The 20878-nt window shown below is 48.9% G+C and overlaps 1 protein-coding gene across 3 annotated transcripts in view; it reads right to left on the reverse strand.

Annotated features, from left to right (window-relative positions):
* Positions 1–20878, reverse strand: part of LOC122389660 (protein O-linked-mannose beta-1,2-N-acetylglucosaminyltransferase 1-like) — a 55551-nt gene that overhangs the window by 4740 nt on the left and 29933 nt on the right. For all 3 annotated transcript variants that reach the window (XM_043381886.1, XM_043381887.1, XM_043381888.1), the window contains 8 exons: positions 17438–17595; positions 7697–7876; positions 6232–6448; positions 5153–5351; positions 3749–3917; positions 2812–2997; positions 1344–1451; positions 66–256 (listed from right to left, as the gene is read on the reverse strand). In XM_043381886.1, coding sequence (XP_043237821.1) covers positions 66–256; positions 1344–1451; positions 2812–2997; positions 3749–3917; positions 5153–5351; positions 6232–6448; positions 7697–7876; positions 17438–17595 — 1408 coding nt within the window. The remainder of the gene's footprint in view (positions 1–65; positions 257–1343; positions 1452–2811; positions 2998–3748; positions 3918–5152; positions 5352–6231; positions 6449–7696; positions 7877–17437; positions 17596–20878) is intronic.

Here is a 20878-nt window from a genome sequence, read left to right on the forward strand (position 1 = left end):
CAGGACCAATCGAGTGAAACACAGGCCGAGAACTCGTAAATGGACCGTATAAAAGCAGCCCTTACTTGTTGACATCGCGCAGCCGAACGTCAGGCAGCACGTTGAAGGCATGCTTCTTGAAGTAGTTCTCTTGGAAGTAGGAGTTCATGTTGATGCCAGTGGAGCCAAAGTGGTAGGTTCTGGAGACGTCCGGAATGACGCACTCGCGGCCCTTCCTCACGTACGGCATCCTCATCCACATGTCCCAGTCCCACATCTGCGAAAGAGATGAAGAGATAGACATTTCAGTGGCGGACCCCAGAGCAGCATCCACATCTACATGTCTCAGTCCCACATAATCTTCGAAACGGACAAATAGACGGTGTCATCCCAGTGGCACACCGAAAGCAGGATAAATCATCAGCTCGCATGACCGTTAACGATATCGATAAACGTTTCTTGATGGGCCGGAATGAGGGGATATGATAAAAAATGCAGTAGGCCAGAATGTGTCCATTTATATTGGCATATTTTGTGGTTGTAAAACTTATTTTCCTGGCAATGATAATTAATATGAGTTAACTAGAAGATAAATTCGCGAAATACTTTGTACCTATGATGATGAAAAGTCCACAAGTGATAGATAGGTACCCCTTTTTACACTGAGCTCTACCATGACAGCCGATAAAAGCGAACATCCGAATAAAAACGACATCGCATAATCCAGGCGACCAGGGTCCAACCGTCCAATATATTATAAGTAGTATGACCGGCTCGACGTTCATTAGCAGCTCAGTTTATTCAAACAATGTGCAACAAGTAGTGGTCACATTACGACCTTGACAATGTCTTATGACAAGCATTTGTTTAGAATTTATGCCCATTTTTGCAAAATGACACGGCTAATAGCAGAGGCGGATCCAGCTCAGTTTTTTTTTTTTGAGGGGGGGGGGCAAACCATAAAAATTTATAGATTCTTTCCATGCATCGTCAATAGGCGTAATGTTAAAATTATGCCGTTTGGGGGGGAGGGCAAATGCCCATTTCCCCCCCTGGATCCGCCACTGGCTAATAGCATCGCCCAACGATTATGGAGGTGGATCGTTTACCCCACGGGTAGTCCTCTACCTCCATGGTAGGCATAACGTCTGTATATTTACTGTCTAACGGGACCATCGTGAGCTCACCGAGCGTAATATCCACAAAAACTGACACTAATGGCTAAAGGACATTGAGCAATAGGACATGGGCTGAGGGTTAGCCAGGACTGTCAGGACTGACTGTCAGTCAGAAACCTGGCAGTTTTAGTAATCTAACCTCGTCTTACTCTCACGGAGGTATGGCGGGCGTGTATTGACCCTCACCTTGTCCGGCGTGGGCCAGAAGGGCTCCAACTCGTCCTTGTACAGGTCCCGTCTGAGCGCCCAGCCGAGACCGGGCATCGTCTCCACACGGTACAGCTGACTGACGTCCTGAAAAAGCAGAGAAAGGGGTACGGTCAGACGAAATCAGGTGCGAAAACAGTTAGACATGGGTACACGACTGCTTTAATACGCTACAATGATAGCCTTGCGGATATCGCCTTCAGCAACACACAGTCGCTCCAACTTCACGGGTCACCCCAGGACACCTCAGTCTCCTGACGTCGCTACCGTTCCCGCTGAAGCGACTGTGACCCCATGGGTAACCCTTCCCCTCAATAAGTCGCTCATACACCGTTGAAACTAAAGCGGCTCCCGTGTGGTCCATTACTCTAGCTAATCTCTAGGGAGCAATTCTTGAGCGTGGCCTCGGGAGGTAAACGGCCCACCCGGGACGGTATGCGCCCCAGACGAATTAATGCAAAGCAGGCCAGCAGGCCTCGATCCGCAGACTCATTGCTTGTTTACATTCCTACGCCCCATCTAGACAGGCCAAATTGGCCGTGCCAGGAGCTGCCGATGCGTCGCGACGGTCCGGCGCCGTGTCTAATGTCTATGGTCTCTTTCATGGCGCCACGTCTCCCTGCTTCTACCACACGGGTAGATAGGGCGTCTCTTACCCACCTTTGTGCCACATATCCCCAGAGGTGGGTAGGCGCCTGGGTAGGCTCATATGTATGTGCCGTCTTTATCCCTCGAGAAAGTGAGGTATCTCCTCTCCCTCTGTCCCGAGTCTGCCTGTCAGCAACCCTTTAGTGTGAGATGAAGTATCCCTATATATCCTTGCGAAATATATCCCCATCTACGAGCTCCTCAGAAAGGAAAGATGTTCTCCTTATCCATTCTTCCATTGACCGGTGCACTGAATGCGATCGCAGCCACATATGAGTCTGTGCAGATGTCGCCATCACCGGCGACTGCTCCACTGCCAAACTGAGGCTCGCCGGCCACGTAACGGGGGTATGGCCAGGGTCACAGTCCAGCCTTGCGGTGATTTTGGTCTGACGGCCCACCGAGTGACCTCATGTCCAGCCAGAATTAATGGCAACTCGGAGCCGATAGCTCGCCAGACGCGCTCGTAAAGTGGTAGACGGGGTCGGCCGTGCAGTGTGGCGCCGGGATATACGGCAATTAAACGCGTTCTGACACTCTAAAAGGACCGGCGCCACGACCAGGGATGACCTGATCCCATCAGGGGCGATCAGTCCCGACCAGGAACGGCCAGAAATGGCCACTCCGACCGCGTAGATACAAATCAATACCGCAGCTGAACAGTCATCATTACAGCTCATGGCTTCAGCTTGTGTTGGTCACCATAGAAACAACTGCTCAGCTAATCAGTGCTTGTGATTGGCAGCGCTCACCAGGCATTCCCAATCACCCCCTTAGCTATGTAAAATATTTTGCTTACCTCGGCGGTATGTTCGTATCCCTGATCGTTCCAGGCGGAGACGCAGAACAGCGACCGGTCCTCGTCCAGCAAGTGCAGCGTCTGGTTGAAGAAGCTGTAGAAGTCGGGCGACACGTCCAGATCCTCCTCAATGAGGATAGCGTACCTCGCCGACGGGTACAGGTTGAAGGTGGACGTCAGCGCCGCCTGTTGGCAGGAGCTTGAGTTAGGAGATGCACCACGGTCTGTGTGACGATGTGTCGGGTTGGGTCAGATTGAGTAAGGTTGGGTTAGGTCGGGTGAGGTTGCGTCATGTGGAATTATGGCACGTCAAGTTATGTAGGGCCATGTCGAGTCAAGTCGTGTCGGGTCGGGTCAGGTCTGGATCGGGTCAGGTTGGCTCGGATAGGGTCGAATCGGGTCTGTCTGTCTTTGCCTGTGTCTGTCCGCCTTGTATGTCTATCGATCCAACAGTCTGTATCTCTGTCTGGCTGCACGACTATGCCAAATCATCTATTCCGGGAGCAGCTGTGATTGCGGTCACTGCCCACTGCCCAGGGGCTAGTTAGACGCGGTAGCAGCGAGCCGTCCTTTTCCCCTGTGCCGTCTCTAACCCCATCAGCAGCCAGATATAGATAGGCCCGCCGCCCGCGGGACCAACCAAAGGGGCCGACACTCTGGCCACGAGCCTCGCGAGCCTCGGCCGGCCCCCGATCCCAGCCGACATACACACGTTAACACGGGTAGTTTAGATGTAAAATGCCTCTTATCTGGCAAATGTCAACACGAGACGAAATGAGCTCACCGGAATGATTAAATACCTGCCATACCCGGTTTTGAGATATCTCTGTAACTCGCGTGGTAAATATTTACGGTTGGATAAAATTAGGTGGTCAACCCTCATGGGTTGATTTGTAGTGGGTGGATTCAGGATTAGTCACCAGGCACAGGCGTCTACCTTATAGTGTTGGCTGACACGCGCGCTGCGAGTGGCGATCGGTGTGTGCTGGATGCCTCGCAGGCCAAACAGACGTGCCACCTTCAGAGGTTCGTCAAAGTAGCCGTCAATGAAGACGGTCACCATGGTGGGATCCGCCCCGGGTGCCGACAGCAGCGAGCGCAGCGACCTGAGGGAGTAGAGAACGATCAGATGGGGTCAGACGGGGCTGAGGGAGTTACCAAAAGGAATATCTATCGGCCGGCCAGGCGAGTTCCACAGAGACCAAACAGAGCGGAGTGCGAGAAGTTCAACCGGTCGGGTTTTGTTAACATATTTTCGAAACGACCCATGGGAGTCAAGCTGCATGTTTTGGAGCGTTTGGAATCGCGATGGCGTGGTCTCGGGGTGATTTACCGGCCGTCAGTTGACATTCAACACTCGGTGACGTGACCCAGCCGGACGTCACTGAGTCACGTCACGTCACAGGTGACGTGTATCACCCCTGTCCATACCACGCAAAGGTTACTTCCCATAGCTGTCCCGCACGGTCGTCAGCCAGCCCCAAACCACTGGACGACCAATAAAGAGACCAGAGCAGCAGTAGCGGAGATTTTAATAGGCCACTCTGTCACGGCTAAGCACAGTTGATCGGCGAATAAATCCAAAACTTGCTGAGCGATGGGGAACTTCCCGAACCGAAGCAACAAACTGTGCCCACCGCCATCAGTCACTTACAGCTCATTGGTTAAGGGTTAGCGTTCACTGTTTCAGATCGAAACACAGCTGTGGGTTCTCAGTTCTCACCCAGTCACTTGTCACCGGCAAATGACAGCTTTGATCACTGCAGGTAATATCACTGATTTATGATGTGGAACAAACTGATGTATGTATTGTAATTTGTATGTGCAGCTGTAAGCGGTAAATTACCCTTTTTAGCTAGTCGTAAAAAGTGGCTATTGCGCAGCATTCTATTTGGCACTTATTTATGCTGTAGACCAACCAAACAGATATATACAGCAGTAAGCGGTAAATTACCTAAATATGTTTGGCTTGCCAATAAAAGTGACTACAACAGTATTCTGGTCGGCATTTGTTGTGTTTTGATTTCAGAAATAGACGTGTGCTTGTGAACACTTTGAGTATGAAAAACAAGGTTCGTAGCTGTAGGGACTTGGGAAAGTTCCTCGACATCTCCGTGGGGATTACATATTCGGTGGAAATTGTCTACTTTAGTCTGCAGCTTGGTCTACAGTATCAACCGCCACCGCGGTACCCAATGAAGTCACAAGGGTAAACGTTGGTATGATGTCGTATTTCATGTAGCGACATAATTAGAGTCGTAATAAACTATGCAGCTGATGCCAAGGCTTCGGCCTTACACCGGCCGGTCGACACAACCTTTCGTCAAGTCCCGTCACCCACCTGTAGAGGTAGTGGGGCCGGTTACTAGCGATGACTAGGACGGGCACTCCAGCCACTGGCCCGTCCTTGATGGGCGGCCCGTCGTACTGCAGGGGCGCCGGATCGGAGCACGAGCACACGCTGCCGTAGCCCTCGGTGGTGTCACAGAACTGGCGGCGGCGCACTGTCTCCTCCGTGTCGGGCCACGGACACTGGGTGTCTGCGGGAGAGAGAAGAGGGGGAATTATTTCTGGTTAGGAGCTCAGCCTCAGTTACGGGGACTGCGTGCCTCAGGGAGAGACGAGAGGGTTCTTTAGAGAGTTATTTCTGGTAGGTAGGTACTAGGAATCCATTCTTAGCCAAGGACACTAGGTGTCTGAGGGAGAAACGACAAGCGTGCCTCCTAAATCGGCATTATAGCGAGGCAGCATGAAAAGGTATATATCGCAAATAAAAGAGAGACAAAGACTCAAAGTTTACGAATCTGCTTCCCATAAGTTATAGCTATACCTATAGTAAATATCGTGCATCACATCACACTCGCGGGAACAAGATATATAACTGAGTTAGTAATGCAGTTGATCTTAAACGGACATAGCTCCGAGAGACATGAAGCCAATTGATGGCGCCTACAAAATGCACAACCTCGGCCGTATATCATGCAGCGTCGCAGCCTCTCGGCAGGCGAGGTCCACATGTCAGCGCGAGAGAAAATGTTTATACAATTAATGAATCTAAGCTCTCCGGGTTAGTCCGTGCCATAAATGTTTGTGAGCTGTGTACCATGACATCTCTGCAGGCCCGATAAAGTAGTTTCCCAAAAGGAAGGGTCACAAGGGTTGCAATGTCTACTGCGCAGTGATGCAGCCAACTGAATAATCATGAAAGATCGTATTTCATGTAGCGACATAATTAGAGCAGTGATATTCCCATGAAAAAAACGATCAAAATCGTCCTTGAAAAGCAGAGGGCAACTCTGTGCCTAATAACAGACTCGCGCTCACGAGCTTACCAAAACTAGCACGTCTGTCATCAACGCTGACGACATAAATGTCAACATTCCAACACATCCACGATAACCCACTGCGACTCCGACTCACCCTCTAGGGGCACGAGCGGCACCTCCGTCCGCAGCTGTACCGCCGAGCCCCACGTGTTGAAGCTGGGACTCTTGCTGTGGCCCTCCGCCAGCAGTTTGCCGCCCTTCTGCGCCACCATGGCCCACATGTCTCGCCAGCCGAGCAGGTCGGCCTTCTGAGAGCCCAGGCGGGTCAGCAGCGCGCGCGCCGGCTTCTTCAGTTGGAAGGTGCCCTCGTCCTGTCCGAGGGGATACGCGCAACGGGGTTATCACAAAAAAATGGCATGACAAATACTCGAACAAACGTTCATTGCGTCATGTCTGACGAGTATACTTCCAGGAGATATTGTATATGATTTTATCTGATATCTAAATGCTACTATAAGCATTTCTGCCATTCAATGTATCGTCTAAAAGTTCCATGGGCACAACAAGATCAGCTCAACAAGATCGACAATCACTCTACTCAAGAATTGATGTGACGAAAATTAGTTGGCTCGTATCATCCTCTTGCACTATTTATAGGACCGTTACAAAACCAATATGTTCATCGTTTGATGTTTCTCCCTACGGTCAGTTGTAAAAGTTTACTATACTGTGTGTGGTTCAGTGGACCACTTTCGGACACAAATGTCAAACTTTATTACATGGTCTTTTGTAAGAGCTGAGATAAAATTTGATACGACATTGTGTATCGAATAACGTTTTTCATGATGTCATAAAGAAAGAAATGGCAGCTCGGCTCGGATGAATGAAAAGAAGGTTGCCGGTTGGTGCTGTCTGTATAATGTTTTTAGCGACTTATATGGGTAATGGCCATCCATCCAACATTTGCTAGATGGTGTCACAAATCATGCAGAAAAAATCACATCTCTACATGCAATACGCAAAACAGAACTTATTTGTAAAATCAGCCCCATCTATCGGTCCCACAGACCCGCTAAGCCGGCGCTTCTGCTCCGCTGAGCGGCCCTACAATCCCGCTGAGCGGAACTGCGCAGCGGTTGCCCTGCGGACTGAGCAGTGCTGTTGCGGCCCTGGGCAGTCCTATGCTATTGCCCGCTGAGCGGCCCTCCTGCCCCTCTGAGCGTTGCTCATTAGTGGCCGCCGCGGTGTGAGAAGGAGGCGCCGCCTGGTCGCCGTGGCCAGATTATCTCCGGCTGGCGCATACAGATCTGTCCAGCGACGCATACAGATCCGTCCAGCCGCGGTGGCCAGCTCGTTACTGCTCCTGGCAGCTGCCCAACGGCCAGAGGGGTCTCTGACCAGGGGAGTGACGACACTCCACCTGACCAGCAGCCAGAGGGGCCTCTGACCAGGGGAGAGACGACTGACGACACTCCGCCTGACCAGCAGCCAGAGGGGTCTCTGACCAGGGGAGTGACAACACCGTGATTGGAGGGAAGAGATCGCCGTCCAACGAGAATGCGTCTGCTGAATAGTGGAAACAGGTCCAACTGAAACTGCAACACTGCCATCAGTCTTACCTTGATGAGGAAGACGATGATGCGCCCCTCGGTGACCAAGCTGATGAAGAGTGTGAGCGCCTCGTCCTCGTGCGGCGAGTAGGTGTCGAACAGCCGCTGGGCCAGCACGGCGCCGCTGGCCTGGTGAAGCACCAGCACGTGGATGCCGCGCCCCTCCCGCTCGCCGTTACTCTCCAGGATCTGGTGGTGAGGAACACAACACACTCAGGGGCTGCACTGGGAGAGTCGCAAATGGATGAAAGAGACTGGTACTGGTGTGAGGGAGATACGGACATTTGGGATTACCTCCTTTCTTAAAAAAAACAACATTATACCTACATTACAAACAAAGTAACCGGTACCATGCACTTCAAATAGGTATACACTATACAGATATGCACAGATTTCATTTCTTCAAAATGTGTTTGACAATGTAGACCATGTCACGTATTCCGGCTTTTTCTGAGACTTCGTTCAGAATCATCGTTCGAAATTCGTCCAGACTGCAGCATCTCAAAAGCAGGGTTCATGGACCACAAGGGATAACCCTGCGAGAGGACCCGATCGCGACCCGCCGGCTGCCGCCTGGACCATTTGACCGTCTCGCAGAGCCCCCGGCCGACATTCCGAGCGGTCAGCAGTGGCGCCAGATTGCACCGGTCCTGTGCACAGCCGCCCAGACAGCAGCTGCGCGGGGTGACGACAGGGAGCGATTTATTTGCACTCGTCTGCTCCCGCGAACCCCCGTCAGAGGTGGGAGGGGAGGGGAGGAGGAGAGGACAATTGTGTGGACCGAGAGGGCGGCGTCCAAGACATGCCTCAACAATGGCCAGCCGCTGACCATAGCCAGGTCATCAGACTGGTGACGCAAGTCCTCCCCCCCCCCCCCCACAGAGGCCGTCGGGCGGGACATTGTCCGGCGAGACATTGTTACTGAATGTGTCGATTGGGACCAGTGTGCACATTCATTGACTCTACCGAACAACAATGAGGCGAAAACCAATAGGGTTGCTGACAAATTTGACCAAGCTGTATCCGTATTGGAAATGACGTCTTATCCACTGTGTTGGAGTTTGCATGCATTGATCGAAGCTAAATTGCAGTAGCTGTACAAACAATGACTCCAAATTGAATTTCGAATACGTCATCCACAAGCTCATGTATGACTTCCCTTTCATCTACAAGTTTTGTCTCCGTTTAACCCTCGCCCGCACATGGGGGGGGGGGGGGTGGTTGCCACCCCCCAGGCAGTCTTTCTGCTCTGCACTCCACATTTTTAGAGCTAGAAGGCTGATTTTTCGTATAGCTGCTCGTCTATCCTTTCTTGATGTCCACTGAAAATTTCAAGTTTCTGTGATTTTTTGTTTCGGAGATATGACCTTGTTTTTCAGGTCATGTCATGACCCAAATGGCCAATTCTCAACATCTTGCGTTTGCCATGGGCCTTGTGAGCTTTTGACACCCTGATTTCGGCCTTTTTTGCCAGTCTTACCTCCCACCTATCATGGAACATGTTGTTCGACGATGTACAGGGGTCAAGGTCAGGGTCAAGGTCAACCTAGGTCATCTAAGATAATTGCATTTTAGGCAAGCTGAATTTACTTTTTGTGAAGTTTTTTGACTGCATTTTTGGTAAAAGCTTCTCAGATCATGATTTCATGTGATATGGACCCAAAAACAATCGGTGCGAACATCAGTATACATACAGACACACACAGACATACAAACACATATAATTGACCTTGACCTAACTTGACCTGAAATGACCTCAGCAGCAAAATTCTGGTCGGATAGTGTGACAAAGAGGTTCTAGCTGGCTTGGCACCAGAAAACAGCATCGTCATCGGTATTTGATAAGCAGCGCACTTGATATCCCACGGTGACCCAAAACAGCAACATTTTTTAGTTTGACCTGACCTGGAAGGTCAATGACTGACCTGAGAAGGTAAAACTGGGTATCATTGGATTCGTCTCTTCCCAAAGAATCTTTTTGGTCTTTACTGCTAAGCTCTATCTCCAACAGGAACGAAATGGCGCGGGGGGGGGGGTGGCAACCACCCCCCCCCCCATGTGCGTTCTAGGATGGGAAAATGGCATGTGCGGGCGAGGGTTAAGCCGCACGATATCAAGGGCACCACGTTCTCAAGAACGCTTTCAACTAATTGACTGTCCGGAAGTCATAAACACAAACTAAAAAGTAAAATGTTAAATACACGGGCGCCGGAATGTGTTATATAAATGGGCACCGGATGTAGAGCCGTGCTCTGTGTCCACATTGGGTTGCTGTAATGTGGTCGGCGTACGACAAGTTCCTAAGATGGAGCTGCCATTCCCAAAATAATCTATAAGGAAGAAAACGTTCTACCGTAAACCCATGGTGTCAACATTGATTCATGCTACGGCTATGATTCTGACTGGGGTGAACCGAGAAGGGCGCCGCTGGATTGCCTGTCACTGAAGCTCGGTCGCACCGCTACTCCAGCGGCTGAGGCTGATCCCCTGGGAGGAGGGTCACTACGCCGCACTAATGGACAACGGCACACACTGAGTGATCGAACCGAACAGACCACATATTGATCCGCATGGTGGTCCAGCGTCACTGCACACAGCTATGGCACGGCGCACTCATTGCTTCTCCGTTTGGCTGCGTACTTTTTCAGTTTATCTAACTTTCTATCTAACTTTCTAATCAAATTTTTATCTAACTTTATCTAACTTTAACTTCATCTATCTTTATCTGAATTAAAAAATATGACTCTATCTAACTTTTAAAATATAAATAGATGGCAATTGACACAAATCCAAAATAAGAGTTTCGTGACGTTTATAAATACCTATCTATCTTCATTATAGGACGGGACTCCCGAACGTCGCTAAAAATATAAACAATAAATTAACCATCAATGTAAAAACAGCACTATGCATCTGACGAAATATATCATAGTTAAATATCTGTTAAGTCAGAGTCACCTAACGGCTTTGCAGTCCGCCTCCCGCCCCTTTTGCATTCTTTTTATAAACGCATCGGTAGTTTGCGCCACGCCAGGCTCAGCGGCACAGCATAACTTCAGGCGTAAACTACTAGCGACATCTATCGAGGCAATCTGGCAGCTGCAGCATCGCAACTGGCTTCTCATGGCATCACTGCGACCGACAAAATAACCGCGACTCAAGCGAAATTCGACAGCACATCTAACTCATGTGACAGCCTGTTGACAACTGTAACCAGCGTTATAACTTATAAGCGTTATGTAAAGCGCGGAACTGCACAGGACAAGATGTTTAAAAAGCGGAAATTCTCAGATCTCTTACTGCGGTCAGTCAGTCGAGATGAAAACAAATGTGCTCGCGCTAGCTGGAATTCAGACAGGTATATCCAATTTCGGCGCTACGGAGAATCCTGGGTTGTCAGACGGATCAGAGTATTGGGCGAGTTCAGTCCGTCGTACCGATGATTAATGTGTCAGTGAGTTTCATTCAATAATATGTAAAAATCGTACCAAAGTATGAGTGAGTGAATCGTATGAGTGAACATCAAACATCAGTGTTTTAAAAAGCATAATACAAAACCCACTTACAGTAGGCAAATGGATTGAGTATCAACCCACGAGCCGCTGGGGGTGGGCATGAAGCTGCCCCCCCCCCCTACGTTTTGTGCGATTTCTTCCAAACCTGATAGGGGAAGCGGGGGTAACACCGCCCCCCTAAGCTTTTCGCCAAAATGAGAGAATATGTGTGAAGTCTCTTGGTAGTTATTGTCTTGGTTACAATATTTAAACATTTGCTCACGTGTTTTAGGTACTTATTTTGCATGCTCCTAAAAGGTTTTCATGTATCACGACTTTTAAAAATACCTTGCATATTTGCCGCCTACAAATTGTGTGGGTAACCCCGCCACCGGTGTTGATGTTAACCCAACCCATCCCTCTACGAAAGCTTTTAATTGTTCAGAGATCGCGTGCGATGAGTTTCCTGTCGGTAAGTGGTAATTTTCGCAAATAATCGGTAATGGACACCTAAATAGGTATCAGACATGTGCATGGATCCGAGAAAATAGATCTGGGATCTGATCCCACGGATCCTGATCTCGGATCCGACGGGATCATAGATCCAGCTCTGTAATTTATCGAGAGATCCGTAGGGATCACAGATCCGAGTCTCATTTTTGCTTGAGATCCAGTGGGATCATAGATCCTCACTTATTTTTTGTCAACACATATATCCCACGAAAGCACTTGTTTCAACTCACAAACGTTCTGTTTTAGTGATTTTATGTGATAACACGTCATAATCGACATGGTTTTGTGTCACTTATTGGCATAGAAACCCTTTCAAACATGGTTTCAAATGTGGTGCATGGTGGGATCCACTCAGATCATAGATCCATGTTCTTAATTTATCGTCAGATCATATAAGATCATAGATCCAAGATGTATTTTTCACGCCGGATCCGGTGGGATCATAGATCCCAACCTGCACTTTGCTTCGAGATCCACTGAGATCATAGATCCATCACTTGGATCCATGCACATGTCTGATAGGTATATGTAGGTTCATCAGCTGTTTGCCAGTTTTATACAGCTGGCAAGTGCTTGGTCGGGATGCATGAAAAATATAAAGTAAAAAGTCAAATAAGCTGCTTATTCCCGACTTAGGAACATCTACGAACATAAATAAAGCGTGTCTTTGGAATTTCATCACTTATCACGCTACGAACAGGAAACACCGCAACCTCAATTGGGGTAACACCGCCACGGGGTGGCGGTGTTCCCCAATAAGTGATCACAAGCAAAAATCGCCAGCGGCAAGAATGTACTACACGGTTCAAGCAAACCTATCTTACTGGACAAAGCCGATCAGTTATTTTTCGATGCAATCAAGTAAATCAAAATGAGTCTCTACTTAAAGACATTCAAAAGTGCTCCCAACTCATCGAATTTTTATAAGAGAATGTGCATTTTTCTTTAACCCGCGCCCTGCTGGGGGGGGGGTGTTTGAACACCCCCCCTTGTGGTTTTTCGCGAATATCTCAAAAACGGCGGCGCGGAGCGCCGCCGTTTTTGGTACACCTTATCATACATCAATTCTACACATGTTGTGAAAATTTCAGACCAAGGTCATTCAAGGTCAGGTCACCAGGTCACTTGAAGTGACCTCACCTCATAAAAAGTTTCAATGTCTGTCATAGCTACACCGAGTGACTGATCGCTTTAAAACTTTCAGCGATTGCTAAGAGCAATAGCATGTACAAAATGTATATCTCAGAATTTTGATATCTATGACCTAAGGTCAGGTCAATTTTGCGACCTCCCCATTATAAGTCAATGGGAGAAAATTGAAATGCGCCTCTTTGGGATGAAAGACATCATAAACACTCCCAAACACCGAATTACAAGTGGTTTAGATACACTGAACATGAAAATGGTGTCCGTGACCCTTGTTTATGCCCTGAGGTCATCTTAGGTCACGAATTGTATCTAACAGTTTTTCGCAAATAACTTTTGATAGAGGCATGCTAGAGCGATGAAAACGCCTTAGATGTGTTCAGCTCGACGATACGGATCGACTGATATGCAACATGACCCTTTCCGGTCAGGTCATGACCTTGACCTGAGGTCAAATTTTCAAGTTGACCTTTCAAGGTCAAGTTATAGTTCGTTCGATGCGTCTTGACGAGAGGAATACGATGCCGGTGAAAGTAAGCTCGTACAAGGCTTGGGTCAAAAGTTATTGCAGAAAAACCGTTTCCGAAAAAAAAATCGGCTATTTTTGTAGTTTTTGCCCCCTGCAGGCAAAACCGTTGACGTTAGGTCAAATCTGAGAGAATTACTCAGAAAGGGCGTTAATAGGGCTATCGAATGCGCTTTTCCGCGGCGCTGTAGCTCTATTGGTTCCCGAGTTATGCGTTGGCTTCTTGGAAATTTTCGACATTCGACCTGGAAATCGGCGAAATTTTGCCTTCAATGACCTCTGGTGACCTGACCTTTGACCTGACCAAAAAATTGACCGAAGTGATTTCGTCATTATTTTTGACGCTCTTTCGAACGCCGTCTTCCGCGTATCGCTACGTGGCCCAGGAGCCGAGTTACAAGGGGGGGGGTGTTCAAACACCCCCCCCCCCCCCAGCAGGGCGTGGAAATCCAGGACCCCCAGCCGGGCGCGGGTTAAATGCCCACAATGAGCTTCGATTACACTGAAACACCGGAACACAAATCAGAAGACGCTTACCTTCGTGCGGTTAATAAGAAATAACGGATTTTTACACTTTATAGTTCATACTTTCGCCGCCAGATGGGGTGGCGGTGTTTCCCACAGTGGCGGTGTTCCCCCCGCTTCCCCTAAGCTACGAACTTGAAACTTGATATAGCTTTAAAGGAACACCCAGGCCAAATTAAGGAAAGTTTGGTGGTTGTATCACTTCAGATGACATCACAGTGACGCCATAAAGTTTTGACGTTTTCCGTTATGGAGCGTCCCAGTTAGCATTGAGCATGAAACTCAACGGTAAATGAACTAAAAAAAAAAACATCTGCTGTCATTCGGACATCTAAGTACACATTCACTTAGTTCCTGACTAGTGATTCCTCCTTTACATTCGGTCCCACACATCGGGAATATCGTGAGGAAACTAACACGACGAAAATCTATAAATGGACTTCTAACGTCACTGTGACGTCATTTAAAATGAGATCGACATTAAATATGACAAAATTTTGGCTAGCTATTATGAAATATGTGTCCAAGGTTTCGCTTCTCTATATCTCTTCGCATTGCGACGATATCGTCGGAGAAGTTATCGTCGCATACATAATTCGAAATCCTTAGTTATGGGATTGTAGGTCCAATTTTAATTACAAAAAGTACGCTGATGGCTAGAGAATCACGCATTCATAAGAATTCCCGTTGGCAATATTGTGAAACTTTCGCAATAGGAAATATGACTACTCCAACTGATTGTTGAACATGTGCGTAGTGAGAAAAATCATATGGCACAGCCCATAAGTCATAACTCATAACCCAGATAACTTACCTAACAACTATGCCATATTTTCGTAATAAGACGGACCTGGATATGTCATATTTTTGTATCGTATACAAGGCGCTGGGGACTGACCGAATATCGAACACCAGGATCCTCTCATAGGTGTAGACTGAAGCATAAATATAATATGAGGTCAGATATACCTCTCTTGTGTTCGCAGCAGGGTGTCACTAAAGAGCCCAGTGCAGCATAGCATGTGTACCTACTACGTTAGAACGCTACTATGTAGTGATGTCAATTACGGAAAATCGTGATACCGATACCAAACCAAATACCAGCAATACACATGGAAAAATACAACATTTTACCACGTTCTTAGGCTCTTTTATACATATAAGAGAGGATTCATAATACCAACCAAATACCAAATACATTCACCTTGAAATACCAAATACCAACTTGGTACCGGTTTGGTATCGGTATACCAAAAAGTTGGTATCCGATTGACACCTCTAAACGCTACACACAGTCATCGACATCGGCCCACGTGACGTTTCGAGTCGAATGACTGGACAAAATCACAACAGAACCACACTGCCTCGTGTGTGTGCCGTGACCAAGCCACCCCCTCCACCCCACCACCATCCCCAGTACCTATACCTCAGCAGCCGTGTAAACATGAGATGACGTCACCGGGGGGATCAGCTCAGCGCGCTGACTCTCCTCAATTTCCGGCCCCTGGTCTGGTTGTGACACCGATCTGAGTGGGAGGAGAGAGGACGACTCCTGGGGTGACTCTGGGGTCAGGCCCAACCACTGTCGATTGGTGTGTGCGGTAAGGGCAGTCCTATGGACTGGCTCTCTGGTCTACAAAAATGTTTACAAGACTGGTCCGTGGTTCGGGGTGCTGGTCTGTCGGCAGTGGGCGGCAGGTTAGGCTGAGAGGGAAAAGGGTGCAGTAAGGGTGCCCTGTGAGTATAGAGTGACTATACACTGTAAACCAAATCTACAAGTTGGCTCCTTGTTACAAGTTTGGTTCCAATTCGCATAGGCGTCACCTTGTCGATTCACCAGCCCCAGGCTTGTTGGCTAACAAACTAACAGTTTGTCTACAAGTTTGGTTCCAATTCGCATAGGCGTCACCTTGTCGATTCACCAGCCCCAGGCTTGTTGGCCAACAAACTAACAGTTTGTCTACAAGTTTGGTTCCAATTCGCATAGGCGTCACCTTGTCGATTCACCAACCCCAGGCGTGTTGGCCAACAAACTAACAGTTTGTCTACAAGTTTGGTTCCAATTCGCATAGGCGTCACCTTGTTGAGTACTAGTCTGGGCCTTGTGAACCTACCAACTTCTGGATAGGCATAGCCGTTTCCTTGTCGGTTCAACAACCCCTGGTTTGTTGATGAACTAGCCTTTGACTGGGCATTGCTAGTTTACAAATTGTCAACAAGTAAGTGTACTAACGCTCAGTTCGAACTTGTTCTTCCTTACAATCGCTTTGTTTGCGTTGATAACCTTAAGAACTTACGATTCGCGTTCGTTTTCAATTGCCACGATACTGATTCAGGAAATATTTTCTATACGGACAGGTCATTTTTTGGCTGGAAGTGGTGCACAAAATCATGACTGGCATCAGTTATTGCTCAAAGGCTTGCGCTGACAAGAAACGAAATACTGATGGGTTATATAATCGATGAATGCATACACCACATCCATTCGGAAGTTTCTGGAATCATTAGTATTTATTACGGTCACGTACCTACATCACGTAGTATGTAATTAATACTATTGACTGGAGACAATTCCAAGTGCATATTTTCGAATGGATGTGGTAAATGCATGAGGTATAAGGTATACCTATCGTGCACCGTCAGCATATAAGTCTTTGAAGCAAGAACTGCTGCGTATGTGGAAAAACATGGTTTTGTGCATCGCATCAAGCCAGAAGTATAACATGCCCGTATGACGAATATTTCCACATTGACCATAACAATCATGGCAGTTGCACGATCACGCAGATAATTCGAATAAAGCATGATCGCCATTCGCCAACCAGATTAGCTTTTACAGCCCATATATGTCCATCAGTTAAGTTAAAAATACAAAGAGTTGAATTAAAGGCAAATAAATGTATTTATATATAAAAAACACCGACCGCAAAACATCTGCTCACATGTGCATGCAAAGGTCTGGCCCACTTACATTGCGCGCGCAGGGGAAGGGAGGCGTCTCGACCGCGGGTATAGGCACGATTAGTGCGTCCCGCAGGCCAGAGCGGGCCTCACTCACAGCACGAACACCACAGTTCACAGATTTCACTTTTTACTGCACAAATGCTGGAACAGCCCTCGTCGCTGATCCATGCTGCACGGCGGCCGCGCGACAACTGCTGGTTTGAACGGTTTGAAACCGCCGCGCCGGGGCCGGACGGCGACCGCTGATTGGTCCGCCAAGTCTGACGTCACGGGCGCAGCTGACCATGTGTATGCTGACCAGCTGACCAGTACAAGTTAGGCGCCGGTTAAATAACCATGCGGCAACAAGTTTCCAAAACTGGTTAAGAAACAAACGTTGAAACAAATGTAGAGTTGGTCTGGATACTGAGAAGTTGGTGTGCATAGTAACTATTGACTCGTAGTTGTCATCTGACAAGCAATGCACCAGACAACGGCTTGTTTGAAAAGTATCAGTTGGTAAACATACCAAGAGATGATTGGTTATATTACACAAGACTTGTCAATTTGGTTTACAGTGTACGTGTCGACTGTATGACTCACCGTCGCTCCGTCGACCATCACAGCGGCGCGACTCTGACTCGAGTAGGCCTCCACGGTGAGAGTTTTGGCCACACTCTGCTGAAGGCGGAGGCTGGCGCCGCGGGCGGCCGGGTGGTCGGCGCCCACCGGCTCCGCGTCGCTGCTGCTTCCTCCACCTCCTGAAACAAAAGGGTAGCCGTGTGACATATTATTGCAAACTTCCAAAAGCGGTTCATTTCGACTCATCAACAGCACTAAAACCAAACACATCCCGTAGTTTGTATTGTGTTTCAACGCACAACATTCTAAGACTGTCCAGCGATCCGTTACACATACCGTGTTTCAACCGCCAAAGGCTTGTGTTTAGCCGTTATTTGTCATGTGATTGGTGAGTCTAGAACGACAAAATAAAATGAAGATAGGCACTACGGCATTGTTAAATCTTCAAATACCTCTGTCACCGCACAACGCATAACATACCAAAGGTCACTCATACTCAGCGATCGCGTATTCACACCACCCATTCAGCAGAATAGCTGAGCTGGCGCTACACAGGCTGACAGCTGAGACATGCGTCAAACGTGTCACGGCCCAAAATACCACGCGCGCACGTGCAGTCACACACGGCATAACTTCCGCCACGTCCGGCCGACCGCGTGACAGCCGTGCTGACATGTGACGCATCTGTCAGGCGCGCCGCCAAATCCGCATCGCTCAGGCTTTTCGCGGCCGACACAAAAGAGCCAGATGGAGGCCGGCGCCGTCAAAAGAGATCTCAATGAATGGGCCGGGCAGCGCAGCAGCCCAGCCAGTCCCATTCAGCACTCATTCCGGAGCGGACGGCGGGACGGTGGTCCGGGTTCCGGCCCGGCCAGGACGAGGACAGCTCTGTCCGGTCCGTCTGACCCACCGAGGACAGCTCTGTCCTGTCTCAGCTCTGTCCTGTCCGCCCGTCCTGTCTGAATGTCCGTCAGAGGACAACCCCGTCCGGCCCGACCCGGTAAGGCCGTCAAAAACAGCGGTGCATATTGCACAAGTCTCCCGTCCGGCCACACAAAGGCAGTTACGTTTACAATAAAAGAAGATAGTGCATCAGAAGACAGCTCCACCAATCAGAGGACAAATGTGTCCTTCCCGGCAGTAAGAGGACAGCTGTTTTCTTTATCCGACGATCCTTTTCAGCCTAAGAGACTATAGAAGACCGGGCCGACCGCCGCCTGACAGGCCGTTTTACAGCGCTCACCAGTCCCGTCAGAAGCTGTCACCTTCATCAGTGGCCGGTTCCTGCTGACTCGGCACTTCGTGCTATCCAGACTTCACTCCATCATATCACACGACCGGATCGGATCGGTTTGTTCCAATCATGAACTACTAGGGTCGATAACTTCGCTCAATCGAGTCAACACGTCAGATCCTCTACGAATTATCGGTATTGGCTCTGCACAAAGGCACCACACACATCAATCCGATGGCGGCTCACCGTAAAGTTCCGAAGGCGAGGACCCGAAAATAGTCCATTTCCTTGTTCCAATATTTACGAAGAGTTAGCTCGGATGGAAAGAACAGAGCCTTTTCCGCCATTGGTATGCTAGGAGCTGCCGCTTCAAACCTGCCGGTGAAATTCAACTTTCCGCTCGGTGGCCAGAAAACAGGACTCTCCGTGATTGGTTCTGGATTCAATGCTGCGTCCCTATTTTTATGTCAAAAATAAAAAGTTGCAAAATTGACTTTTTTTCTTAGCCCTCCTTTAGTTATGTAGGGTATAAACGATTTTTTATGCTTTCAATGCACACTTATCACCAGCACAGTGACTTGGGGTCACATATAACCATTACCATCGGATTCGGCGTGAAAAATAAGCCATAAAACATGTGTCGCACGCCCATGTAGCAGAAATTGAAAACCGTGACCTTTCGTGACCTGACCTGACCTTGACCCGTAATTAGTATGACCCCTATACGCACATGGTACCTTCACTAGGCCTTTGAGGTCATTTTTGGTGAGTTTCGAGCAGCAGCTATCGATTCTGCTGTCCGTAAGCCTAATCATGCAAAACCCCTGAATTTGACCTTTGACCTGACCTTGACCCGAAAGTTGACCTCAATCTTAAAATCTTAAGAGTGCTTTGGGAAGGTCTCGTAGAGACCTTTCGAACGCCGCCTCGCGGGGCTCGATACGACCATTGGTTCTCGAGATAACAGGGGGGGGGGTCGGATCCGACCCCCCCCAGGCTGTCGTGGGTACGGAAATAGCCCAGGCGGTGCCGGGTTAACACTTAAATAGGGTGAGCAAACCAGACGATCCACAAAGGAAATAGAAAGTGGCATGTCTTTCTATTCCAAAGACTGCAGAGCGCGACAGTAACGGGCCAACTGATCCCGCCGTCATGGTCAAAGAAAGGATAAATTCGACTGCTACTGTGGCTGCTACTGTGGCAGCTGCTTATTGCTTCCGGATCACGATACGCAGCACAGAGGTCACGAAGTACGGAACTCCAGGCTCCAGGAAAACTGCAATCAGCCTGATCTATGAAATGTGCAATGTACGATATGTGCGGCATGGTCCGCTACCCGTGCACAGCTATCCCACAACTCAAAGAGACACCGGTGCTTGCCGGCCATTTGACCACTGCTGGCTCAAAGGCAGACTATTCCGGGCTTATGGGATAGCCAGTCTCTAATACCAAGCTCATGCACAGCTCCAATCTCGTTTAGTCCTGAAGTTCCCAGGAAGGGAATTCCATGCCGCTCTCTTTGATATATAGCCCACGGCCCATGTTCCCACATCTATCCACCTCTCTAGCCTGTCTGTTCCGTGTCCGTGTTCGGTTCTGATCAGTGCGATGCATAGGCGTAGGAACAGGGGGGGCCAGGTGGGCAAGTGCCCACCCACTTTTCGAGGTGGGGGGGCCAACCATGTGTTTTCTTTTGGCCCACCCACTTTTTACTCGAGGCCCCTCGTCCCGATTTGAGAGGACGTCGTCACCTTCCAGAATAAACAAAATCGGTAAAAATAAGTTCCACGAATCCCCACGCACGGACTCCAAGGGGCCGTGATGGATCCAAGGAGGCCCTCTGTTCATACTTGTCAGTCGAATCCCCTGAGACTGATGGCCTGAGAGGCCCTAGTGGATCTGAGGAGGCCCCAATATCCACAATGGTCTGGGGAGGCCCCTGACACTGGCGGTCTGGAAGGCCCCTCTATCCACACTAGTCAGAGGTCTGAGACTGGTGGTCTGGGAGGCCCCTCCATCCACACTAGTCAGAATAGGCCCCTGACACTGGCGGTCTAGCCGAGGCCCCCTACCCTCACTAGTCAGAGGAGGCCCCTCTATCCTCAATAGTCAGAAGAGGCCCCTGAGACTGATGGTCTGGGAGGCCTATCCATCTACACTAGTCAGAGGAGGCCCCTGAGACTGATGACCTGAGAGGCCCTTATAATCACACCAGGCAGAAGAGGCCC

The sequence above is a fragment of the Amphibalanus amphitrite genome, unplaced genomic scaffold (genome assembly GCF_019059575.1).
Source record: "Amphibalanus amphitrite isolate SeventyFive unplaced genomic scaffold, NRLGWU_Aamphi_draft 000367F_arrow, whole genome shotgun sequence".
Lineage (NCBI taxonomy): Eukaryota > Metazoa > Arthropoda > Thecostraca > Balanomorpha > Balanidae > Amphibalanus > Amphibalanus amphitrite.